This window comes from Arachis stenosperma, chromosome 7 (genome assembly GCF_014773155.1).
Source record: "Arachis stenosperma cultivar V10309 chromosome 7, arast.V10309.gnm1.PFL2, whole genome shotgun sequence".
In the NCBI taxonomy this organism is placed as follows: Eukaryota; Viridiplantae; Streptophyta; class Magnoliopsida; order Fabales; family Fabaceae; genus Arachis; species Arachis stenosperma.
This window is the reverse complement of record NC_080383.1, coordinates 85153841-85179135: the sequence shown is the minus strand read 5'-3', so window position 1 is coordinate 85179135 and position 25295 is coordinate 85153841. Positions and strand designations below refer to the sequence as shown.

Below are 25295 nucleotides of genomic sequence, written 5' to 3'. Positions count from 1 at the left end.
GTTTGTTGAGTTGTTACAAATTTGTGGTAAAACGTGTCTCAGCTTTCTTGGTATTGTGCATTTGCAAATTTCTAATCCATTGAAAGAGAACCCATATAGTGATACAATAAACTAATACCCCTTATGATGTAAGGAGATCTTCTATAATATATAATCAGCAATTTTGTAGAATTGTGATACTAGGAGCTCTTTTTTCTTTATAATTTATTGGTCATAAAATTTTAAATTGTGATTTTCTTTTGGTATGAGAATGTGAATATGTCTTGTTCAAACTGGTTTCATGGTTGCTCAAATTTTTTTTATGAAGTTAACATTAGATTGTCAAGTTCAATTTAGTTTTATAATTTCTATAAAATTTATATATTGTTTTTACAGGCACAAAGGAATAATCGGATAATTGAAGATTGAAGAATTTTCAGATTTGTTGTTTGAGTCGTGGCAACTTTGTAGCAGCGTCGCACAAATTTTTTGTACGTACTATTGCAAATATATAATGTATTTAAAATAGAATTCTAGTCATACCATAAACTCATATCTCTAGCAATTCTATGATTGTAACGCTAGGGTTTCTTCTATAATCTATAATTTTTAATGAGAAATTTTGTAGCATTGTGTTGATAGGAGTTCTTATTTCTCTATTAATTAATGATTATGAAATTTTGAATGGTTCATTTTCTTGTGAAATGGAAGTGTTCAAACTGGTATTTTGCTTGCTCAAAAATGGTATAAGGCTAATGTTGGATTATTAACTCTAATTTTTCTTTTATAATTTCTATAAAATTTTTATAAAAATTTTCTATAGACATAAAGAAACAATTAAGATTAAAGACTTCTCCAATTTACTGTTTGTTGAGTTGTTATGAATTTGTGGAAATGTGTCCCGGCTTTCTTGTCATGTGATTCTCAAATTTCTAATCCATTAAAAGAGAACCCATATAATGATACAATAAACTAATATCCCGTGTGATGGTAGGAGCTCTTCTATAATGTATAGTCAACAATTTTGTAGAATTGTAATGCTAGGAACTCTTCTTTCTTTATCTATTTAATAAACTAATACCTCTTGTGTTAAACTTGAATTTTTCTAGCATTTTTGTTACAAATTTTTCATTTTCATGACCTTTTTTATTCTTTTTTAGTCTTTATGTTTGATTCTTGTGGCATTTAAAATTTTTCTCATTAAGGAAGACTTTTGTTTCACCACGTCTTTAGTTCTGCAACATTGCTAAATTTATTGTCGGTTATCTACTTTACATGAAAAATTTAAAGAATAAAAACTAGAGTTAGTTTTTTTATGTAGTTATATTGTATTGTTTCGAGTCATATTTTGGTCTAGAGTTCAAGAATTTGTGCTATGTTATTTTTTATCTTTATTTTTTTCAATTCATTTCATTATAATAGTATTTTAAACTTGAAATATACAATAATATTGAATAACACAAAGCCTCTATTTTCAAAATATTTACTAGAATAATAATTTTATTATTATTTTCATTCATTGCAAGAAGCTAGTAACAATATGAAAGTGGAGTAGCATTCATTTCTCTAATAGAGTGCTAGGAGTAACAGAAAGCAATACGAAAATATATTTTACAGTAATATTGATTCATGAGACCTATTTTTATGCTTTGTTATTATACTATTTGCATGATTTGGTTGTTGTACTTTGGAAGTGTGAATGTTGTGTTGGTAAAAATTTATTATTTGTGAAATATCCTTGTGATTTATTTGTAATTATTTTATCTTTTATTATTATTTTTATTTTGAAGAAGAGAATTTTAGACTTCATTTCGTGGTGTCTTGTGCCTATTTTTGTCATATGGTACTTACTTTTATAGTTGTGAATATGTCAAATATTTTGTACTTTTGTCATTTCATAAATATAAATATTTTTCGTTTTATTTTATTGTAATAGTATGCAATAAATATAGCATTCGACAAAAATGGTTGATTTGATTGGAGAGTCATCGCATAACCAAACAGGGAATGTTTCAGCTGAGGTACATCTTTTTAGCTAGATTATTCCAACACTTAGGATGTTAAGCTTTATTATTGTTTGAAAGTATATTTAAAACGTTGAGGTCTATTGTTGTTTAATGTCTTTCAGGAAATGGATGAATTGTTAGTTGATAGTGATGGCAATTATGTTAAAGACCTGTTATTAAATAGTACATGAAGTATCGGTCGGGTTAATTTCGTAGGTTTGAGTGTTGATGCTGCTAAGAAGTATGTATTTTCAGACATTGATGTTGCCTATGCCTTTTACAATGCATTTGGGAGGGTCAATGGATTTTCAATTAGAAAGTTCAAGGTTGGGTGAAGTGAGATTAATAAACGCATACTCTGGCAAACATTTGTGTGTTCTAGACAAGGATATCGTATTTTCAGAGGGGTTGATGAAACAAATAGGAAAAGAGCTCCAAAGTCAGAGACTAAGTGTGGGTGTGTAGCACAAATGCAAGTTCACATAGATGTTGGCAAGGACTGGTGGTATACAACATTATTTCAAAATGAACATAATCATGAGTTAATCCTCCCAACTTTGAGCCGGATGTTGAGATCGCAACGGAGAATGAATGATGAAGAAATTCAAAGAATGAACGACATGAGAGATACTGAAATTTCCACAACCCAAATCTATATGCATTTTGCCGAGCAATTTGGTGGTTTTGAGAATGTTAGATTTCGAAGAAAAGACATGTACAACCAAATAGAAAAGAAAAGGCAATTGATGGAAAGTGATGTGACCGAAACATTGAAGTACCTAAAGAAGCAGAAGAAATTAGATACAAAGTTTTACTGGAGCTACGAGGTGGATAACAATGGTGTGTTTCGGCACCTAATCTGGATGGACAGGAAGAGCCGTGTTGACTTTGAAGTATTTGGTGATGTTATGGTCTTTGATGCAACTTACAAGAAAAACAAGTACAAGTTTCCATTGGTAGTTTTCTCAGGAGTGAACCATCACCTTCAAACAATAGTTTTGGCAGTGCACTTGTGGCTGATGAAGGAGAAGGAACTTACATATGGCTGATACAGAGATTCGTAGAAGCAATGAATGGTAAACGACCAAATGCTGTGATAACTGATGGTGCCAAGGCTATGAGGCTTGTAATTGAAAAGGTCTTTTCAGATGCACACTATAGGTTGTGCGGATGGCATTTGTTAAGAAATGCCACAACCAATGTCTCCAATCCCAAGTTTACCCAACAATTCAGGAAATGCATGCTTGGCGATTTTGAGATTGATGAGTTTGAGGAGAGGTGGGCGTCAATGGTTAATAGTTTTGGGGTTAAGGACATGGAGTGGGTTGTGACCACTTATGGAATTAAAGATATGTGGGCTACAGCACATATGAGAGGCAAGTTCTTTGCCGGGTTGAGAACTACATCGAGGTATGAGGCACTACATTCGCAAGTTGCTAGGTTTGTAAAATCTGACTATAGCATTAAGGAATTTCTCCATCACTTCCACCGGTGGATGGGTTTGTTGCGGAATAATGAAGTTGAGGCTGACTATTACACCTCATACAAGTTTCCGATAATGCAAACACAGGTGCAAGCATTGGAGTGATCAGGAGCAACTATTTATACAAGGGAGGTGTTCTACTTGTTTCGATCATTATTGTTGAAAGCGTCGAGTGTGATAATAGTTGATTGGTGAGAGACTTTATGTAGTGTGAACTATAATGTACGAAAATATTGTGAGTTAACACGAAAATGGGTTGTATCTTATTGGCCTAGTAGCAGTGAGTTTAGGTGTTCATGTCAATGAATGGGGTCATTTGGCATTCCATGTGTTCATATCCTTCGTCTGTTGATATATCTTCAAATTACAGAATTACCTGAGTCACTGATATTGAAGCGGTGGACCATGAAAGAAAAAGAAGCACATATAAGGTTGGAGCAGTGGGGATTGTTAGTTAGAGATGGAAGTTATAAGAGTAGGATTGCTGCTATGAATGATGAGCTGGAGGGCTTGCCATTTGCTGCTTGCGAAAATTTAGGTGGTTTTAAGGATGTTATGGAATGGATTAGACACAAAAAGGCATGAAAAGAATAGAGAGGGAAGTTCTAATAGTGCGAGTGAGAAATTCAAAACACGGACGAATGCTACTTCAAAAGAAGCTGGGGACAAAAAGAAAAAGCGAAGGATTCGGTGCAGCAGATGTAACGATATAGGACACAATCGGCAAAATTGTCGCTGTGGAGATTACCATAATCAAATAGAAAGTGGAGATGGACGAGGTCCCGAAGATGATGACGATTGGTCTAGTCAAACCAGTGAGGAGGGGATCGATGAAATGGTGAGTATTTAACATATTACTTCTTATTAATTACATGGTTGTCTAATTTTAATTTTTTCGGTTCTTGTAGGATTTTGATGTGACCTTTGGTAATCAGAAAGGCAAGTATCATTAGCTATTACTGTCTAGCCTTAGATGAAAGATGAATATGAATTTTATCTTTTTTAGTTTTAGTGTAGGAAGTTTACTGGACAATATTCTTTAGAAATTTTTATTTTGATTTAAATGTTCATTGATCTAAAAATATTCTTTTTAAAAAACACTTAACAAATTAGTATTCTTAATTTTTTATTCTTAATTTTTGTTTGTATTTATTTAAAAAAAATTCAATGTTAATTTTTTTCTACCAAACGTGACTTTTGTAAAATAGAAAAAAAAAATCAAACACCAAACTTCTATTTTTCTTTTAATTTACTAAAGGTGTTAAAAAAATAAAATATACGTATCATAATAAATTAAATAAAAGTTATCCAACAATGTAAGAGAAATTTTATTGCGAATCATATAATGGGATTATGTCAGCTCAATTATGACGAAACAATAAAAGAAATCAGAGTCTAAATTTATTATTTATTAAATAAAATAAAATATTGTTTTTTACATATTAAATAAAATAAAAAATACTCAACACTTTTAGAATAAATAAATTAGAGTCTTAAAAATGACTAAATAGATATTCAAAAATTGTGACTTTTGTAGCCATTTTTACTATAATAACTACTACAGATTGTGAGTTTTGTATATGTTGTTCAGTGAATAACTGAATATTTTTAAATTATAGTTTATAGTAGTAGGAATGAAACAGTAAGATAGAATTAGGGAGTACATAATTGAAATTTAACAAAAAATAATATGCTATATAAAAAATGTGTAATTAAGAAATCCTAAATATTAACGAGAGCATATAAACGCTAAATAAAAAAAAGTAATTGATCTAACAAATAGATCCCGTAACAAACAACATAAATACCAAACAATCAAATCAAATGTATTCTATCATTTCCTAATAATAAATACTGTGACTATCTAATTGCCAACCAATGCTTTTCACCTAACTGTAGAGCGATGTCTGAACATGTCATTATATTCATTGTGACTCCCATTTAAAGTTGCACATGCCGCAAGCATTCGAATTTTGGAATTAGGGACTACAAAACGTAGAAGTTAAATTAATTAGTGTGTCAAAAGAAACAAAAAGTACACAAGATAGAAATTTGTTATCTTACCCTAGTAGTGAGATTGGGTTGAAATATGTCCTCCATTGCCATCCACTCAAGCAACCAAACTGTGGAGTTATCACTATAAAATACAAGTCATTTAAATAATTAGGATCATTACTATTCATGATCTAGTTAACAATCATATCACAATAATAGGCTCAATCTTGTGTTGCAATCAGGGATGCCACGAGCATTACAGAGAGGCCAATTGTCCATTGGAATGCTTTTTTGTCTAATATATTAGTGCTGGAGTACGGACCAGAGAAAATGAAATCTAATAGACCGAGCTATGGCTCAAAACAAAATAAATTACAAAAACATGTTAATGACGAATGAACTTTAAATAACATTTACAGAAAAAATTTAAAATTAAATTAAAAAAGGTGTTTAAAAAATTATTTTCTATTACACATAATACATTAATAATAGCATCATATGGATTACTAAACAATAATAAGTAATATTTAAAAATATATAATTTACTATGTTATCAACAACTAAAGATACACCAAAAAGATTTAATATATCACCGTCCATCTCATGACAATTTTTTTGGAGATATCTCGCTTTGGATTTGGATATGAATCAAGTTTGTAGACCTTTTCCTCGTAATGGATATTACCATCAAGAACCAGTGAAAAATATCGTCAATAAGTGGAACATATATCTGTGTGGACATATTCATGGACAATTAGAGTAAAAAAAATCAAATAGAGAGTGAGTGAGAATAAAATACATATTTAACGCAGAAGACTTCGGCATCCAGATATTTTTGTACTTTTCATACACCTCCTGACGTAGCATATCTGGGTTAAGGACATCAACCTAACTTTTTTTATTATAAATCGTTAGTTTCAGTGGGACTATATATTTTCTGAGGGTTAGTTACCAAAATTTCTTACCCTAAATTGTGGTGGTAGAGACCAAATTGTTATTTTGTTGGACATATCTTCAAAGGCATCATCAATACGTTATGCCATTGTTGTTTTAAGGGCAGCCAGCATTAAAATCTACATGAAAATAAACATGTTAATAACTAAAGCAAATTTTACACAAACGTATTTACTTACATTAGAGCGTACTTCATTGTCAGGAATGAGACACTGAAAATCTGTTCGATTCATCTCAATATTTTTATTTTTGAACAGAGTTTCTCTATGTAGATACAACAAAGTTGTAGTTGTATAAAAGCTTACAAATACAAAAGACAAAGAAATAAATATTCGACATCAATAATTAACTTATTTATGTTTATGTTTTATTTTTGTTAAGTAGCTAACTGAATGTTTTTACCATTCATATAGGTCGTGGCCAAATACATAAAGTGATATTTGACATTCTTGTAGTGTCAACTGTATTTTCTTAGTTGGACGGAATTTAGACTTCAGTTCAACTAGGCGTACACATCCAATTTCAACTGATAGTATTCTAGGTCCATTAGATCCTTTTGGTCTTTCTCACTTTCGCCCAAAACAGACATCTTCACTTGAGTTGTGACATTTGAGTGACGAATTCAAAGCAGCTTTGGATGCTTTTTTTGCCTACACAAATTTTATAAAAAAATAACTAAAATATACGAATGCTGCAAATGAAAACAAGTAGCTACTATAAGGATATACCTTTTCACGAAGATAGGTACGAGTATAGTTGACATTCCCTGATTGTGCTATCGTTTCTTCGTCTAGGTTGATAATTGTTATCTTTTGAGATTTTTCATTCAGGGGAGTACCAGTATTCTCAGGATCGCTTCCACCAAGAATGACATCAGTATCTTCTTCTACGGTTGCATAGTCTTTCTCAAGTACTTCCTTCCCTACCCTTTGACCCGTCAGCTGGAACATGACGTTGTGGCGTTTGATCAGGAGCTGCTTGGCGTTCTCCAAGGTCCAATACTGCAACTTGAATAATGGTCATCTTTCCCTTCATATTGTTGTACAATCTCTCAATGTCGGTTATTTTAATGTGCAAATTCTGCAAAATAGTATATGAATATTAAAAAAAATTTAGTTGCAATCGTGCATAACAGATACACTTAGATTGAAACACACCGTGTACCTTCAAAGAGGCAACTATGCCATCAACAACACTATTGGAGTGGAGGGTTTTAACCTGACAAGATTGGTTTTCATTGATGCTTTTGTCAACACACTTGGAGGTATTATTGTCAATTTCCATTTTTAAGCGGGAATGAAAATATTTTTCACGGTTAAGAGGTTCTTATGTATGCAGAGTTATGATGCTGCCACTAAGAGCCCGTAACAGTTACACGAAGCGTATGACGCAGTCAAAGCATAGAATATATGGTAGTTACAGCAAGTTCATTATCTTTTATTTCAGATTATCCTCAATGTTCAAATAAGTGGGTAACAATAAAAAATTAAAATGAAATTGTATATAAACAATTATTTGCGTTACGTTGTTATTAATTTATTCAAAAAGTAATTAAAATTTGAAGCTATTCAATATAAAATAAAATATTATAGATATATAATTAAATAATTATTCTACTTAAAATAAGAAAACTTTTAAATATAACAATACAACAATATTTCAGTAATTTTTAACTATTGATTTTAATTATATATATATATATATATATATATATATATATATATATATATATATTATGATTAGGATCAACGGTTAAAGAAATACTGAAATAGCCATGTACTCGTTCACTTGCAAATTTTCCTTTAATATATAATTAAGAGTACTTTTTTTCTATGAAAAAAAATATATGTGCACATTGCATTTTATTCATTTATTATAATTTACTAAGATAAAATTAGGTAATTAACTTTTTTGAACATTAGTTGTTTATTTTACATGCAACATAGATATAAATAAATATATTTTGTTTCGTAGACGTAGACGCAATTATGTAAAAAAAATTTGTTGTCATATTATTCGATTAACCAAAGAAAAGAAAATGTCATTTTAAGAGAAACTAATAAATTATATTTATTAATTCTTTTAATACAACATAATAAATTTTAAATGTTCTTTTGAATAATATATATTAATTAAAGTAATATAATTATTCTAAATACACTATTTTAAATATAGTAAAGTAACACGTTTCAATAACAAAATTGTTAAAAATTATATCAATATTTTTTATATGATTTTTTTATTAAATTTATTTTTCTTTTGCAAGACCAATTATAATATCATTGAAATATGATAAAAGTAAACATGAATATTTGGTTTTATTTTCTATTTGATTCGAATTTTGTCAGTAATAAAATACGACATATATACATATATATACATATATAGATTGGGATCATATACTATAGATTAATTAACATAACCTATCTTATCATATACATGAGATTACTTAAAATATTTAAAATATATATCATGTAAAAAACAGTTTTGACACAACAAATGTATTGTGTAGGAAATAATCAATATTAATTCTTCTATTTTTGTTGTTAGCTTTCTTTTAAACGAACTAATTAGATATGTAATGTAACACCCTACCACACTAAACTTTATGCTTAAGTCGTAAAACAGATGTGGTGTGGTATTACGACCTCTAAAATAAAATGAGTACATTTAATAGCAGAAGAATTATAATATGCTAGGAGCCTTGAAAAATAGGAAAAATAAAAATTCCGAAATAAAAGCGCAACGCTTAAGGAACGAGTTATGTTGCGTGCTAAGAAAACCATAACTATTAAACATAAGATAACAAAAGTAAGAATAGAATACCAAAGATACAAAATAACAAGCTCCTAACTCAACCTGCGAAGTCAAGACTGGCCATAGAATATTTACACATATATACATACATATCCAAAACCCAAAAGTACATATACATAATCATGCCTCTCCATAAATCTCTAAAAGGATTAAAAAGAACAAGTAACGCGGAGAGAAAGCTAAGTACATATATATACATCACTGCACAACAAAACTACCCAGTAACCCCTCTGCTTTAAGAGTCCATACGCCTAACAAGATGGCTCCCGACCTGCATCTAAAAAATAACAACACAGTATGGAATGAGAACCGGAGGTTCTCAATATGATAAAGGTGTCACACACATAAGATATAAGGTCTTGGGAATGGCAGAGACAATCCTAGAATGCCAACACTTAGATGATAGAGCTTAAAGTATTAAATAGAAGTCATAAAAGGTGATTTTCTAGGAATATTTAAACCTAACTTAACTTAACCTTAAATTTAAGTCACATACTGCCATTCCTCCATACTTCTAACTCCATCACGCATTTTCACAGACAAATAGGTAGATAAAGGAAAGCACAAGAAGGTTATAATTACTGTAGGTAACAAATACACATTTAACATGGCAAGTACATATAGGCACACCCAATTAAAGCACAAGCAAGTAGTTCAAGTAATATATATATATATATATATATATATATATATATATATATATATATATATATATATATGATGCATGCCTGTCCTATGGCTGATGAGGCTCATCTGTCGGTTATCCAGCCAACCCGACAAGTCTGAATTGTACTTAGACTGCCCCCCGACGTGCATTCCTAAGAGTCTATGTATAGCTTTATCTCAAATAATCAACATTTCTCAGTTGGGTAACATTCCCAGGAATTTATATAGTGCCCGGTCACACTTACGTCGTAGGATCAACAGAGAATCGAGTTTTCAACCTGGTACACGTGGTGCAAGCCACAGTACTTTACCTAGGGAATCTTGTATCTTAGATTATTCAAATTCATAAGCCATATAAATAATTCAATTATAATTCATCAACATCCACATCATTCTCAATCGCATCTCATTCATCATCATACATCAATCATATTCAATCCTTATCCTTCATTATCACACTTCACATTCTGTCCATCAGTAGTTCCAATTCAAAACATAATTCATTCTTTTCTAAATAAATCAAACTTAAAACATACTCATTTTCTTAATAACTCAAAATCAAACCCTATAACATTTGAATCTAAATCTTTTCAAATAATCATCTAAACAAAATCTCTAATTTTTATAAAATTTTGGCCGCATCTCCTCTAAAAGTCGGACTTTGCCACCCTTTTCGGGTCCAAACCTGCATTTTTTTCAATTTAACATACCCTTCCTCATCATCATAACAATCACCACAATAAATCTACCTCAGATAAGCAATTATACTCATACAATATTCAAATCCAACAACCAAAATTCAACTAAGAATCATAATTTACAAATCCTAGGCTTTTAACACAAAATACCTCAAATCAATAATTCACCAAAGCACCAGTTACTCAACAAGCGCCAAACCAACCTTGTTCATCAACAGGATACTAAGTATTAAATATACACATGCAATCTAACTTATCCTATGGTCATCTAGTGACGTGGGCGGAAATTGGCAGATTAAAAATTAATTAGAAAAATGGCGTTGCGAGTACAGTTCTTAACCGACGAAAATCCACTTATCAATTTAGAAAAGAGTGTCACAAATTTTAGAAATAAAATATTGAGAGTATGAGTCCCAGGTCGTCTCCCAACGAGTTGCAGGAAGATGTGCTATTTTATCAATCAGAGGTTTTCCAAATGGGTTTTGAGTTTGATGAACAGAAAATTAAATTAGAGAATTTATATGATTTAAATAAAATCTTGACTGGGAGAAGATTAATTGGAAGTTCTATCCTTGTTGGAATTTTGTCAAGATTAATTAATAATTAGTCATTGTTTTCATTTAGTTAACCCTCAACGAATGAAGGAAAGTCAAATTAAAAGTCAACTTCTATTCACAAGTCCTAATCCTCTCCTTTGGGAAGGATTAGAGTTAGTAACTAACAAGCCAACCAACAATGAACCAATTACAATTGAACTACTCTTGAGTATTCCAACTCAAGGTTCTCCTTTTAATCAACTCCCAATCAAGTTGGGGAACTACTCCATCATCATAAATGTAGACTTCACAAAATCAATGGGAAAATAAGAAGAGGCATAATAAACAATAATGAAAGAGATTAATTAAAAGTAAAAATAGTTTTGTAATAATAAACTATGAAAATAATCCAATATCAACTCTGGACAAATTAAGAATATGGAAGAGTAAATGAAAAGTAAATAACAAACTATAATGACCAGTTCCGGAGGTAGACTCTTCTCAAAAGCCAAAGCCAAAAATCTTCAAATCCTCAATTATGAATGTAGAAAGAAAAACCTAGGGGAGGAGTAAAATCAGATCTAAAAACTCAAAATTATGCGGAATGAACTGTTGCCTTCGTCTCTGCATGTTCCCTGGCTCTAATCTGCGTCGTCCACGCGTTCGCGTCACTCAGCGTTTTTCGTACCACGCGTGCGCGTCGTTCACGCACTCGCGTCGTTCGTGCAGCTTTCAATCCACGCGGTCGCGTTAGGCACGCGAGCGCGTCACTGTGATTTCTTCCATTTCGCGCGGTCGCGTGAGCCATGCGCCCGCGTGACTTCTCACTGGTCATCTCCTTAGTTCCTTGTGTTCCTTCCACTTTTGCACGCTTCTTCTTCATTCCTTATGCCATTCCTGTCCTATGAAGCCTGAAACACTCAACACACAGATCACGGTATCGAATGGTACGAAGAAAAATAAAAATACACAACTAAAAGGTCTTTAGGAAGCAAGTTTTCAATCATAAAATATTTTTAGGAAGGAATTGTAAATACATGCAAATCATATGAATAAGTGGGCAAAGACTTGATAAAACCACACAATTAAACACAATATGAATCATAAAATAGCGGTTTATCATCTAGCCTAAGTTTTCACAGAACATTATATATTAAATGTAAGAAACCTAAACCATACCTTGGCCGATTTTCACATAACGACCAAAGAAATTTATTTAAAATCAAGGCAGCCCCTCAAAATTCAACTAATCAGCTTCCTCCAAGTTCCAATATTCACAATTTCAAGCTCCAATTATTTATTCACAACCTAATACACATTCATAACACATATATATCCAATTTAATACTCAAAGCTCAAATTTAATGAAAATAAAATAGAATTATCGTATCCTCACCTTACCCAAGCTTCACATAAGCAAGAGTGAACATTTTCCTCAAGCTAATTGGATCCTAAAACATTAGAAATAAAAAAAATTCAATATCCTTTCTCAAATTTCTAAAATTGGGAAAAAGAAGAGACTGAAGTGAAATAACAAGTTACCTATAAAATTGTTCCAGTAGAAACGTAGAGCTCGATGCGGTAAACGCGTGGCCACAAACGGTGTGGCAATTGGAGCTCGAATGGAGAAGTTACGGGGATCGGAAGGTTACCGTAAGAGTTTCGGTAAAGTTCGTTTCTCTTCTCCCCTAAATGCACTTCAGATTCGTTTCTATTGGAATGAAGGAGATGAAGGCTTGGGTTCACTTAAAAGGGCTGGTCCGGTTGGACCGACAGTCCGGTTCGGATCTGGTTCAACCGGTTCAGTTCGTTTGATCCAATTTTGGACTTTTTTTCGAAATTAGTGTCAAAATTCTCATTTCGATGAGCTCTATCCTAATTTAATATAATATTCATATTTCTAATTTTTCTTATTAAAAACTAAATTATTACCTAATTATCTACTAATTAATCAGGGTTTACATGTAACATAGTTAATTTTATATTTTAATTCTTAAAATTACAAATTTAATATTAAAATTAAAAACAAATTTTAAAGAATAAAATATTCCAAGTTATTTAACATGTAAAATATATAATAAATAAATTTAAATTAAAAAAATAAGATTAAGAAAATAGGTTGTTATTATATGAACAAAATCAATATTAAATTTGACTAATATTATTTAAAGATTACTTATTTATAAAGTTATTAAATTTATGTATTTTCTCAAACTTATTTCGTTAGAAGAAAATTAAAAATTTATATACAAAAATCCATCTATATGAAAATACTATTTATATACAAAATACTTGTGAAATCTATATAAAAATATAACTATTATTAATTAATTGTGTATTTATTTTATTTCTGTATTAACAAACTAAAGAAAAAACGTATTGCTTCACTGCTACAAAACGTTAGTATCAAAATAGAAGAACACTAATTTGTGTGTTTTTGTTCTTTCTGTCTACTTTTAATATCTTGTCTTATCCTGTTTTTAAAATCAAATGCAGTCTAAGAGTCTTAATTGACTATTAATATTATAAATTTATAAAATTATATTAAATCAAAATCTAATTGAGGGAAAAACTTGAGGTATTGAAATTTCTCAATTTATTTGGAATTCATTTGATCTGCTGTCATTAACTAATGATGTTAATAGTTAATTAGGACCATAAAAATGCCGCATATTTAATAGAGATAAGAAAAGAAGTCTTTAGCACCCAAAATCTCATATAAGAAACAAGGACTTCATCATCTTCATCTGACTCTTCAAAATTAGCAATCAAATCAACTGACAAATTCAATATATTTAGTGAGTTAATAGTCAAAATCATCCCTAAAAGATACGACAATCTCCATTTTGGTCCTCAAAAGATAAAATTAATCGAATTCGTCTCCGAAAGATACACGACTTGGTCACGTTAAACCTTCCGTCAGTTGGATGATGACGTGGTGGGTTAATGCCACATGTCACAAGATGATTGGTTGACGTGTCAAATCAGTGACACCTGGCATGCCACGTGTCACTTGACATATAAAAAAATTATTTATAATAAAAATAGTCATTGAAAATTTAGACGTAAGTTATTTTCATCCCTAAAATTTTAACAATTAAACAAATTAGTCCTTATATATATTTTTTATTTTTTCTTGATAATATTAAATTTAAAATATTTTTTGATACTACTAATTTTAAAAGAAATATAATTGACAAACAAAAAATTAGTAATTGTATCTTTTCTTCTGAAAAATTTTTCAATAAAATTATCTATCTCCTTTAATTCTTCCTAAAGTCTCTCTTATTTTTTTCTATTCTAAAATATTTTTCTTACATCATTACATTTTGCTCGAATATATATATATATATATATATATACTTAAAATTAAAATGTATGTATTTGTTAACCTAAACAAAATTATATGCTCAAAATCAAAATTTATGTATGTTAACCTAAACAAAGTTATAGGATGTAATGGTAGTGATAATAAAAGTCCAAATTCAAGAAGATCCACAAATTTTGCATCAATTTCAAACTTTACAAAATATTAAAAATTTGTTGCTTAATTATCATCATCATCATTATTATATGCTAAACGAATTGCTTCTTAAGTGTACTACATGCAAAGATCATAATAAATTTTTGTACGTTTTATATGTTTGAGATAGATTATATAACTTTTCTTTTAATATCACTACCATTACATCCTATATGTAAGGAATAACATAATGGAAAAAAAAAAAGATGTAGTAAAAAAAATAGTGGTATAATTTTATTTAGGTTAACATACATAAATTTTTATTTTAAGCATATAACTTTATTTAGGTTAACAAATACATACATTTCAATTTTGAGTGTATATATATATATATATATATATATATATATATATATATATATATATATATATATTCCAGCAAAATGTAATAATGTAAAAAGAGGTTTTAGAATAGAAAAGAATAAGAGAGATTTTGAGAAGAATTAAAGGAGAGAAATAATTTTATAGAAAAAAATTTAAGAAAAGATACAATTACTAATTTTTTGTTTGTCAATTACATTTCTATTAAAATTAGTAATATCAAAAAATATTTCAAATTTAATATTATCAAGAAAAAATAAAAAAAAATAATTTATAAAGACTAATTCGATTAATTTTTAAAATTTTAGGGATGAAAATGTTTTACGTCTGAACTTTCAAGGACTATTTTGATTATAAATAACTCTTTTACATGTTAAGTGATGCCACGTGTCACTGATCTGACACGTGGCATTAACCCACCACGTCATCATCCAACTGACGGAATGACTAACATGACCAAGTCGTGTATCTTTCAGGGACAAATTCGATTAATTTTATCTTTCGAAGATCAAAATGGAGATCAGAATATCTTTCAAAAATGATTTTGACTATTAACTCATATTTAATCTATTGATATAAAATATGAAGAGAAAAATTATTCCTCAAATTACTTTGATTGCTGATAATTTTTTGGTTCCATATATTTTTCCTTATTCTATATCAGTTTCTTTGTAAATTGTGATACGGATATCACTACTACTTTTAAGTTTTAACATTATCTCTGCCTGAGCTTTTATTTGTTTAATTACCTTTTAAATGATTTCGTTTAAGAAATCTTTTGAAAATGTAAAAATAATTTAAAATTTAAATATCTCATATAAAATTATATTTTTTAAATTTATATATGTTTAGATAAAATAATATAAATTTATTTTTTATTTATTTATTATGTTAAATATCTTTTAAAATATTTTTATTTTTCTAGCATTTTTAGCTTTATCTAAATTTTTTTTGCCAAATATAATAAAATTTTACTTTTTCCTTATAACTTAATGGTATCTAAACGTATACTTGAACTTAATTTCAATAGGAATAGATGACTAATTAAACACATAGTTAATGCCAAACTTATCTTATTACATTCTTTTTTTTTTTTATCAAGATACATGAATTCAAGTATGTAACAACAAAATTGACGGAGACTGTGACAATGAGAGAACAAATAAAATTCTCTTACCATATGATCAATAAGACTTAAATTCCCTACAATTTGCTCATGGATACAGGGATATTGTGATGGAATATTCAGAGAAAGTAATGAAACTTGGTTTAACTTTGTTCGAGTTACTATCAGAGGCTCTTGGCCTTAACAAGTCTCATCTCAAAGATATTGGTTGTGCTGAAGGGCTTCTCCTTATATGTCACTGCTACCCTGCATGCCCTCAGCCTGAGTTAACCATAGGCAGTTGCAAGCACACCGATCGCGACTTCATGACAATTCTTTTACAGGATCAGATTGGCGGCCTCCAAGTTCTTCATCACGACCAATGGATCGATGTGCTGCCGCTCCATGGTGCTCTTGTAGTCAACATTGGAGATCTCCTACAGGTAGCTTCTTCATGCATAAAACTAAATGGACATTAATGATAGGTATTTAAGAAAGAGTGTGACACAAGGCATTTTTCTTCCAACGTTTTATAGTCTTATGTGTCATTCTTTTTCTTGTAATTTAGCATTGCATTCTTTGGTTGATACTATTTTTTGAGTTAGGGTAAAATAACACCAATATAAATTAAACCAAAGTTACATCGCCCATAACTTTTTATGAGATGTATATTTATCGATTTAACTATTATAATTGAAGAATCATTTGTTTATATATATTTTGAACAAATATATTTCATTGATTTTCATGTATATATAAAAAGTATAATAAATGATTTTGGATTGACATAAACTTGTTTTAAAAATGATTTATAACATATAAATTTCTAATCTCTCAATTGTTTTTTCTTTTACAGTGCACGAATAAAAAGTTATTCAATAGTGTAATATTTTCTTAAATTTCTCGAGTAAGTTACTATTGTTGTCCTTCAAATATAAATATCCAGACAAAATGATTCTTAGCTTGGACGGATTTGTCATGCAAAATCAATCTTTTCGGTATTGCATCATGATTATCAATTTTCAAAGGATCATTTTATCGCTGAATTAATATTTTGAGAGCCAGAATGATAGTCAACAAGTCGTACATAAATGCCAATGAGTTATAGTTCAAATGGTATAGTCTCTCCGTACTCATCTAAGAGGTTGCAGGTTCGAGTCTCCCTATCTTTGATTAAAAAAAAAATCTTACATAAATAGTGAAGAATAAACTCCAAATGATGATGAGACTTAGTCTTTTCACTCTTTTGCTTGAACGTGCAGAATGATGTCTATGGATGAATGAGAACTAGATTGTGATTATTAGTTTTGCCCCTTTACTTTTTTTTTTTTTTTTTTTTTTTCAGCTTGTGACCAATGACAAGTTCATCAGTGTTCAGCATAGAGTTTTAGCAAATACTATAGGTCCAAGAATTTCAGTTGCGTCATTGTTTAGACCAAGGGTTGAACCAGGAGAGGCCACACCAAAAGTTTATGGTCCAATCAAGCAGCTCTTATCTGAAGAGACTCCACCATTGTACAGAGACACCTCTTTGAAAGATTACATAAAAAATGGTTTTCAGAAGGGCCTTAGGACTTGCTCAATTTCTCACTTGAAGTTGTGATTTCAACAATTGCATGCTGTTGGCCAATAATACTTTTGAGTGCTATTATATCTAGATGCTACACCATATATTTGAATGTACTTGGAACTTGGTATAAGAAAGAAAAGCATGCTACCCATATATATGTGTTGTGCCATTGATGGCAACATTTGGTATTCACATGCGTAGTTATTACAAGCCCTGTTTCCCCAGCCCCTTCTCCATTCTTTTTGCCCTTTTTTCAATATAACTACCTTTCCGGAAAGAAATCAATTATATAACCATTTATGTATCTTTATCTAATAACGCTTGAAGAATCCTAACTAATGTATTTGGGAAGTGGAGTTGATAAGATTTGATGCATAATTAAAGCTGCGTGGGATGTTGTTAATGGACGTAGTCAAGTTGAAATGAATATGTTTAGGCTTAGAAAGTTATGATTCTAAACCACAAGTTATGACTCATGATTTTAGTCATTTCTTGAAATTTCTCATAAGGTTGTGAGGGAATAAGGAGGTTATGGAGTTAGATTGTATTGAGAAGGTTGATGGTTGAAAAGAAAGTTTAGAAAGAATTATAGTCAAGAAGCTAGAATTGATGTGAGACGTTTGAACGTGTCTTAGAGAAAGAGTTACCTTTAGGACAAACTAGGTAGGTTTTTATGACAATAACGGTTCGTTTGGAAAGTTTTAAAAGTAATTTTTTTTAGTTTTTGGCTTTTAAAAAGTAATAATATTAATGTCTAGTATAATTTTTAAAATCAAATTGCAGTTTTCTAAAAAGTTATTTAAAAATTTATAGAAAAGTTAAAAAAATGATTTCTCTCATAATACTACTATTTTTTATTACATTTTTATAAAATAATCACTTTTAAAACTAAAAACTCAAACACAAAATAACTTAATTTATAAACTACTTTTAATATAGTTATTTATTATTTAATATTTTTTCAAAAACAGCTTAATTAAACTGTTTTTTTAAACTAGGCCTAAATTTACCTAGAATAAAAAAATGACTTAGAATAAAGTTGGAAGACGGTAAAGGCTAGAGTTTTAAAGAAAATAGGAATGTAATAAATATCAACCACATTGTTTTAACATCAATCGGTCAAATTACTGGGTCACTGAATTACTGGCTCAATTGGTAAATTATTGGTTAAACTGATTAATCTGATCCTATGTAAATAAAAAATAGTTAAAAATTTAAAATTAAAATTTAAAATACATATTTTTACTAACATTTTAAGAATATCTAACTATTTTAAAACAATATGGAACATCTACAATAAGTATTTTGTTATTTTTACTCGATTATAAATATTTTTATTTTATTTTTATATTAAAATAACTATTATTTTCAAGTTTCAATAATTTATTAATTATTTTATATCTATTATACTATTATATATTACATGTATTTATTGAAAAATAATATTAATGGATATTATATAATTATGAAAAGAAAAAATAAGTGAGTTTATAATTATTGTTAAATAAAAATATAATTAATTTAAAAATGAGTGAGTTTATAATTAAAATTAAAATAAATTAAATAGAAATAAACTATTTGATAAAAGATATCTATATATTATAATTTGCATATATATTAATAAAAAGCATGACACTTTGGTAGTTGTGAATGGCATCTCTCTCATTGAGGAGAGGAGTTTGAAACCCACTTCAAGCATTTTGAGAAAATTTTCTCATTTAAAAAAAAAAATTTAAATTCCAAGTTGTTCGGTCGTATCGGTCTTCACCGAGTTTGACTAATTTTCACCAGTTCACTCTGAATTAGACCGATTCGTTTCGGTTCTTTACCTTATACTGTCCATGCATCGAACCGAATTAGTATAAGATTTGGTTCACTAATTTTCTGGTTGAACCGATCTGTCTGATCTGGTTTTAATAACTATGTAGCTATTAGTTACTGTAATTTGAAAAGACAGTACCTGAAAAAAAAAAGTGATGAAAGAAGGTTTTTCAAGTCAAAACTTTCAACTTCATCCGATAAGAGAAAGTAAAAAGATTTGAGGTTGTGAATGGCATCTTTCTCATTGAGGAGAGGGATTTGAACCCCACCTCAAACATTTTGAGAAAATTTTAAATTTCAAGTGGTTCAATCGAACCGATCTTCACCAAGTTTGACCCATTTTGATCGGTTCATTTTGGATTTGATCGGTTCATATCGATTCTTTATTTTACATGGTTTAAGTATCGCATCGGTCTAGTATAGGATTTCGTTCACCAATTTTTCAGTTAAACTAGCCAGTCTGATCTGATTTTAATAACTATGTAACTATTAGTTATTGTAATTTAAAAAGACAACACGAGAAAAAAAAATGATAAAAGAAAATTTTTCGACTCAACTTTCAACTTCACCCATTGAAAGAAAATAAAAAGATTTAATGGGCAATTTATTGTACACAAATATTGTCGACTCTAGTGAAGAGAAGAATTAGAAAGCATTGCTTTTAGAATCAAGTAAAAGTGAATGAAAATAAAATTTTGGAGAGGAAAGTAGATAATGTCCCTTGACGGTCTCCTCAACAAGTAGAAGAAAGAGGCGTGATGGTCCTCTCATAAAATTGAGAAGGGGTTGTGTCTTTTTAAATGAAGACTAGCGACACAAAACAGACACTATTTCTATTGCTTTTAATAGATTAATTTTTATATTTTTACTTTTTAAAATTATAAATTTAATAAAATATTTAAAAAATTAAAAATTAAAAATATTTAAATATATATAAATTTTATAAGTTATTTAATTTTTAAAATACATAAAAATTATAAATTTAAATTAAATAATATTAAAAAATTATTATGTTATTCTTTTATGTAACAAAATCAAAATAAATATTTATAAAGTAATTATCTGTAAATATTATATAAGTTTATTTATTTATTTTTTAACGGTATTTAATTTGAAGCAAAGATAAAAATTTATATTCAAAGCATTCTTTATCTTTATGTATAAATCTAATAAACAAAAAATATTTTATTTTTAAATTTTATATTCAATTTATTAAATTATCTTTAATTTTATTATTTTTAAATTTATTAATTTATATTTTTATTATATCTCCTCATTGTATCACATACTATTATTTTCTCTTATTATTATTCTCTACACACATATTTGTCATTATTTCAACACCATTTTTATATTTTGAACCATCAAAACATAACTTCCAATAATTGACATGGACATCAATCATATTTGCTCCCTAGTCATTCAGATTATTCGAATGATCTACTAAAAAATATGCAATGACTTGACCTTTCACAACTTTTATTGGGACATATTGCAGATCAAATTCTATTAAAATCAACATCAGTTTTTCTAATCGACCTCTCAACATAGGATATGTCAACATATATTTAACTAGATCAGTTTGTGCAATGATTTTCACAGGCTTGCCAATCATATAGCACTTTAACTTTGTGCAAGCATAATACAAAGACAAACATAACTTTTCAATTGGTGAATACATCGTCTCGATATCGGTTAATACTCGACTAAGGTAATAAATGGCTCGTTCATGTCCGTTCTCATCATCCTGGGACAAATACACTCAATTGTGCTCATAGATGCAGCAATATATAGTTTTAAAGACTCACGAGAACGAACATTTGCCATTACCAGAGCTTTGGACAAATATGCTTTAATTGACTTAAAAGTCTCTTGATATTTTTTTGTCTATTCAAACTGCGATTCATTCTTTAATTTTACTAAAGGTGCAAATACTCGAGTCCGACCTGAAAGATTTGATATGAACCTTCGTAGATAATTAACTTTTTCAAGAAAAGATTGCACCTCCTTCTTCAATTTAGGAGGAGATAATGCTAAGATTGCATCAGCCTTATTTTTATCAATGGTAATTCCCTTCTTATGGACAACAAATCCTAGAAAATTTTCAGCTGATACATTGAATGCACATTTTAAAAGATTCATTTTTAGCCCCTTTTTTCACATAGTAATAAATGCTCTTTTCAAATGATCAATGTGTTGGCTTACTGAATTCTACTTAACCATAACATCATCGATATATACCTCCATAAAGTTTCTAATGTATTCATGAAAAATAGTATTCATGGCACGTTGATACGTTGCACCAGTATTTTTCAAACCAAATGGTATAACCACCCATTCATACATGCCTAATGCCCCGAGATATCAAAAAGCAATTTTGGACACATCATCTTCCACAATGAAGATCTGGTTATATTCTGAATAACTGTCCATAAAACTTAAAATTTCATTCCCTGCTGTAGAATCAATTAAACATATATGCTATGGACATAAAATATTCATCTTTTGGAGTGGCATTATTTAAATCTTGAAAATCAATGCACACTCTTAATTTTCCATTCTTCTTCATCACAGGAACAATATTCAAAACCCATTCAACATAACGTGCGGTTCGAATAAATTTCGCTTTAATCAAGCGTTTAATCTCTTCTTTAATCTTTTGATTAGTTTCAGGATCGGAGCAAATCATCGAGGCGTTTGCTTTACACGTCGAGCGTTCGGCTTTAACGCTAATCGATATTCTACAAGAGAACGATCGAGACCAGGCATCTAATGATAATCCCAAGCAAAACAATCCTTAAACTCATGTAAAAGATGGTATAATTCAGTTCAAAATGGGATTGCAAGATCCTTACATATGTAAGTAATTCAAATATCATCAATAGATCCCAAATTAATTTCTTCTAAGGGATCTTGTTATTTGAAACATTTCACATGTTCATCATTTTTTACTGAGTATTTTTCAAAGTCCAAAAATTCTAAATCATAGATGCAATCAAAAAATAAATCAACAGATTCATTAGGATTGAAACACACTTGATTATTTACTGGACTTACAACAGCCCCATTCTCAATACAATGAACTTCTGCTATTTTAACAGCAATTTGAATAACAATATCATTATAATTGCGTAAACATGAAGAACTTAAACCATGACTAAATTCGATCGAAAAATCAAATTTTCACTATGAGAAGAAGAAAAAATTACATTCCTAAATGATTCAACTTTATCAAAAGAATCACTTTTATTTTCTACTGAAAGAAAATTATTTAAATACATATTTAAAGTTACCAGATAATCCAAGACGTCTTGTTTACTTGTCATCAAAGAGTGTCCTCGAAACACCTTACGTTGAACAATTCCACCTAGTCAGAAGAATGATAAATTGTAGATAACGACGCTTCACACTTAATCCTTCTGAAGTCAGATAGCATCCTTCACAATTGAAAGAATTAAGCACTCTCAGGGTTTTCTATCATCTGTCTAAAGAAGGATACGATGCACAGTGAATGATACAGCATTAACACTATAACTTCAGATAACGACGACTTCAGAATTAATCCTTCTGAAGTCAGATAGCATCCTTCACAATTGAAAGAATTAAGCACTCTCAGAGTTTTCTATCATCTGTCTAAAGAAGGATATTTTGATGCACAGTGAATGATACAGCCCTAACACTATGGATCCAATCACGTCCTAATAAGATATTATAATTTATTCTCGAAGACACCGCTACAAAAACGATGTTTCAATCAAAAAATCCAACTTTTACTCCTGAAATTCGAATAATCTTTTTCTTCGAATTTATTTATTTTTAACTAACATGGGTAATCTCCAAAATTTTGTTAAGTTGTGAAAATTAAAAGGTATAAAACTAATATATTTACCAAGTGAGTAGAAGCTAAGTCCCATAATTCGATATCCAATTAACTACCAAGAAAACCTATTAGTATTTATATTTGGATGAAAAAAAAATAAAAATAAAACATTAAAAAGCACACGTTTTCCAATAATAATAATATAAAAAATATATTTATTCTAATATTTTAACTTGTGACAAAATATTTAACATAAAAATTTATATAGTAGAATAATAAAAAAATTATTACTTAAACCCTAAAAACATGTTTTATACTATCTTGATTATTATTACATAATATAATATATTTTAACTTGTTATAAAAAAATCTTAAAATTTAAATATTTTATATTTTAATATTAGTTATTAAATAATTAAAATAAACTACATATCATAATAACAATAAATGTGTTTTATATTATTTATTTTACCATCACAATTATATTAATATTAATAGAAAATATAGATTTATTGCTGGTCTAATACATTTTATTTTTTTGGAATAAAAAACTAAAAATAAATATTGTTATGATAAGCTAAAATATTAAAACTAAATAAAATTTGTGAATCCAATTACTAAAACTTTTAGAGAATAGAAATCTACAAAAATTAGTCTAAATTAAAGTCCAAACCAAAAAGTTACACAAAGGTGTAATAGATTAAGGTGGATACTATAATAAAGATTTTATAATTATTTTTATGTGAAAATATTTTTTTTAATTTTTAGATGATGGATTGGATAGTTAGATTTTGATATTTATAAAAATATTATTTTTGTTTAATGTATGACTAAATAAATAAATTATACTTTTAAACAAAACATTTTTATAAAAGGATATTTTTACTATTTTTATTTGAGTAGTTGCCATAAATTAATAATACATACGAAATGGCCAAAATTTCGAGCGTTCAGTGCAAATAGCAAATTAATTAATTAACCTCACAATTATTTTCGTTTAACCTCACATATGAAAACGGGAAATAGAAAATCAATTCATAAAGTTATTATGACAGGAACAATAAAAGAAGAGTCATTTTTTAAACAAGACACGTATGGTTCTCATCACATGCCATTTTTCTTCCAGTCAGCACAAGAGTCACTTTTTAAGCAAGACACGTATGGTTCTCATAACATGCCATTTTTCTTCCAGTCAGCACCATAGAATTTTCTGTAGTGAAATAGTTATCCTAAACTACTTGCACTACTCACTAAACTAAATCCATAATTTCTTTATATATGATAAAAATTAAGTGGAGCAAAAAATCTAACCCCGCCGTGTAGTTGGACGAGTTTTCATCTTAAATTTAAGAGTTTAGGTTTGGTTCAATATCGAACTTTTGTCACTTGTGTTAAAAAGTCAATAATGGTTTGCAGCTATATCCGTCTGCATACTATGGATGTGGCCATAAAATTTTTTTTTTTTTTAATTGAAAGCCTCTATCCGCGAGGCCTGCCACACAAAGAATGTTAGGGGTTAACAAATTTTATATTTTGTAATTATTAATTAATTATTAATAATATTTTTAATAGTATAAAATTAAATATAATAGTATAAAATTATTCAATATTTTTTAGATAAATTCTGTAATGCCTATAATTTTGGTGTTGAAATTGCTGAATTTATTTTTTATGATAAATTTTAAATATTAAAAATTTATTTATTTTTATATTTTTTAATTTAAATATTTATTTTTATCTCTTTTTAATAAGTTAGACAAATATATATAAACACCATAGCATGTACTTCTTTTTTAATAATTAAATACTGACAAACTTTTTAAAAAATTGCTGATTCTAAGACTTTTCTAATATAAATAGATACTATCATAAAAATTTTATAATTATCTTTATATAAAAATATTTTTTATCATTAAATAATAAATTATAAAATTTAATTTTGATATATTATAAAAATATTATTTTTTTTAAATATGACTAAATAAATAAAATATATTTTTA

The 25295-nt window shown here is 28.8% G+C and overlaps 1 protein-coding gene and 1 long non-coding RNA gene across 3 annotated transcripts in view; one reads left to right on the top strand and one right to left on the bottom strand.

Moving 5' to 3' along the window:
* The window catches only part of LOC130940948 (1-aminocyclopropane-1-carboxylate oxidase homolog 1-like), a 76437-nt gene extending 58751 nt beyond the window's left edge, over positions 1-17686 (top strand). Inside the window, exons 2-3 of one of the 2 annotated variants that reach the window (XM_057869249.1) lie at positions 16205-16526; positions 17429-17686. In XM_057869249.1, the coding sequence (XP_057725232.1) occupies positions 16205-16526; positions 17429-17686 (580 nt within the window). The remainder of the gene's footprint in view (positions 1-16204; positions 16527-17428) is intronic. The other variant, XM_057869250.1, reaches the window with a different exon arrangement.
* Positions 11496-12845, bottom strand: LOC130940949 (uncharacterized). The gene is made up of 3 exons (XR_009070467.1): positions 12677-12845; positions 12531-12585; positions 11496-12442 (listed from the first exon to the last, which is right to left on the bottom strand). It is a non-coding gene; the product is annotated as an uncharacterized LOC130940949 (long non-coding RNA).
* Positions 17687-25295: the final 7609 nt, after the last annotated feature.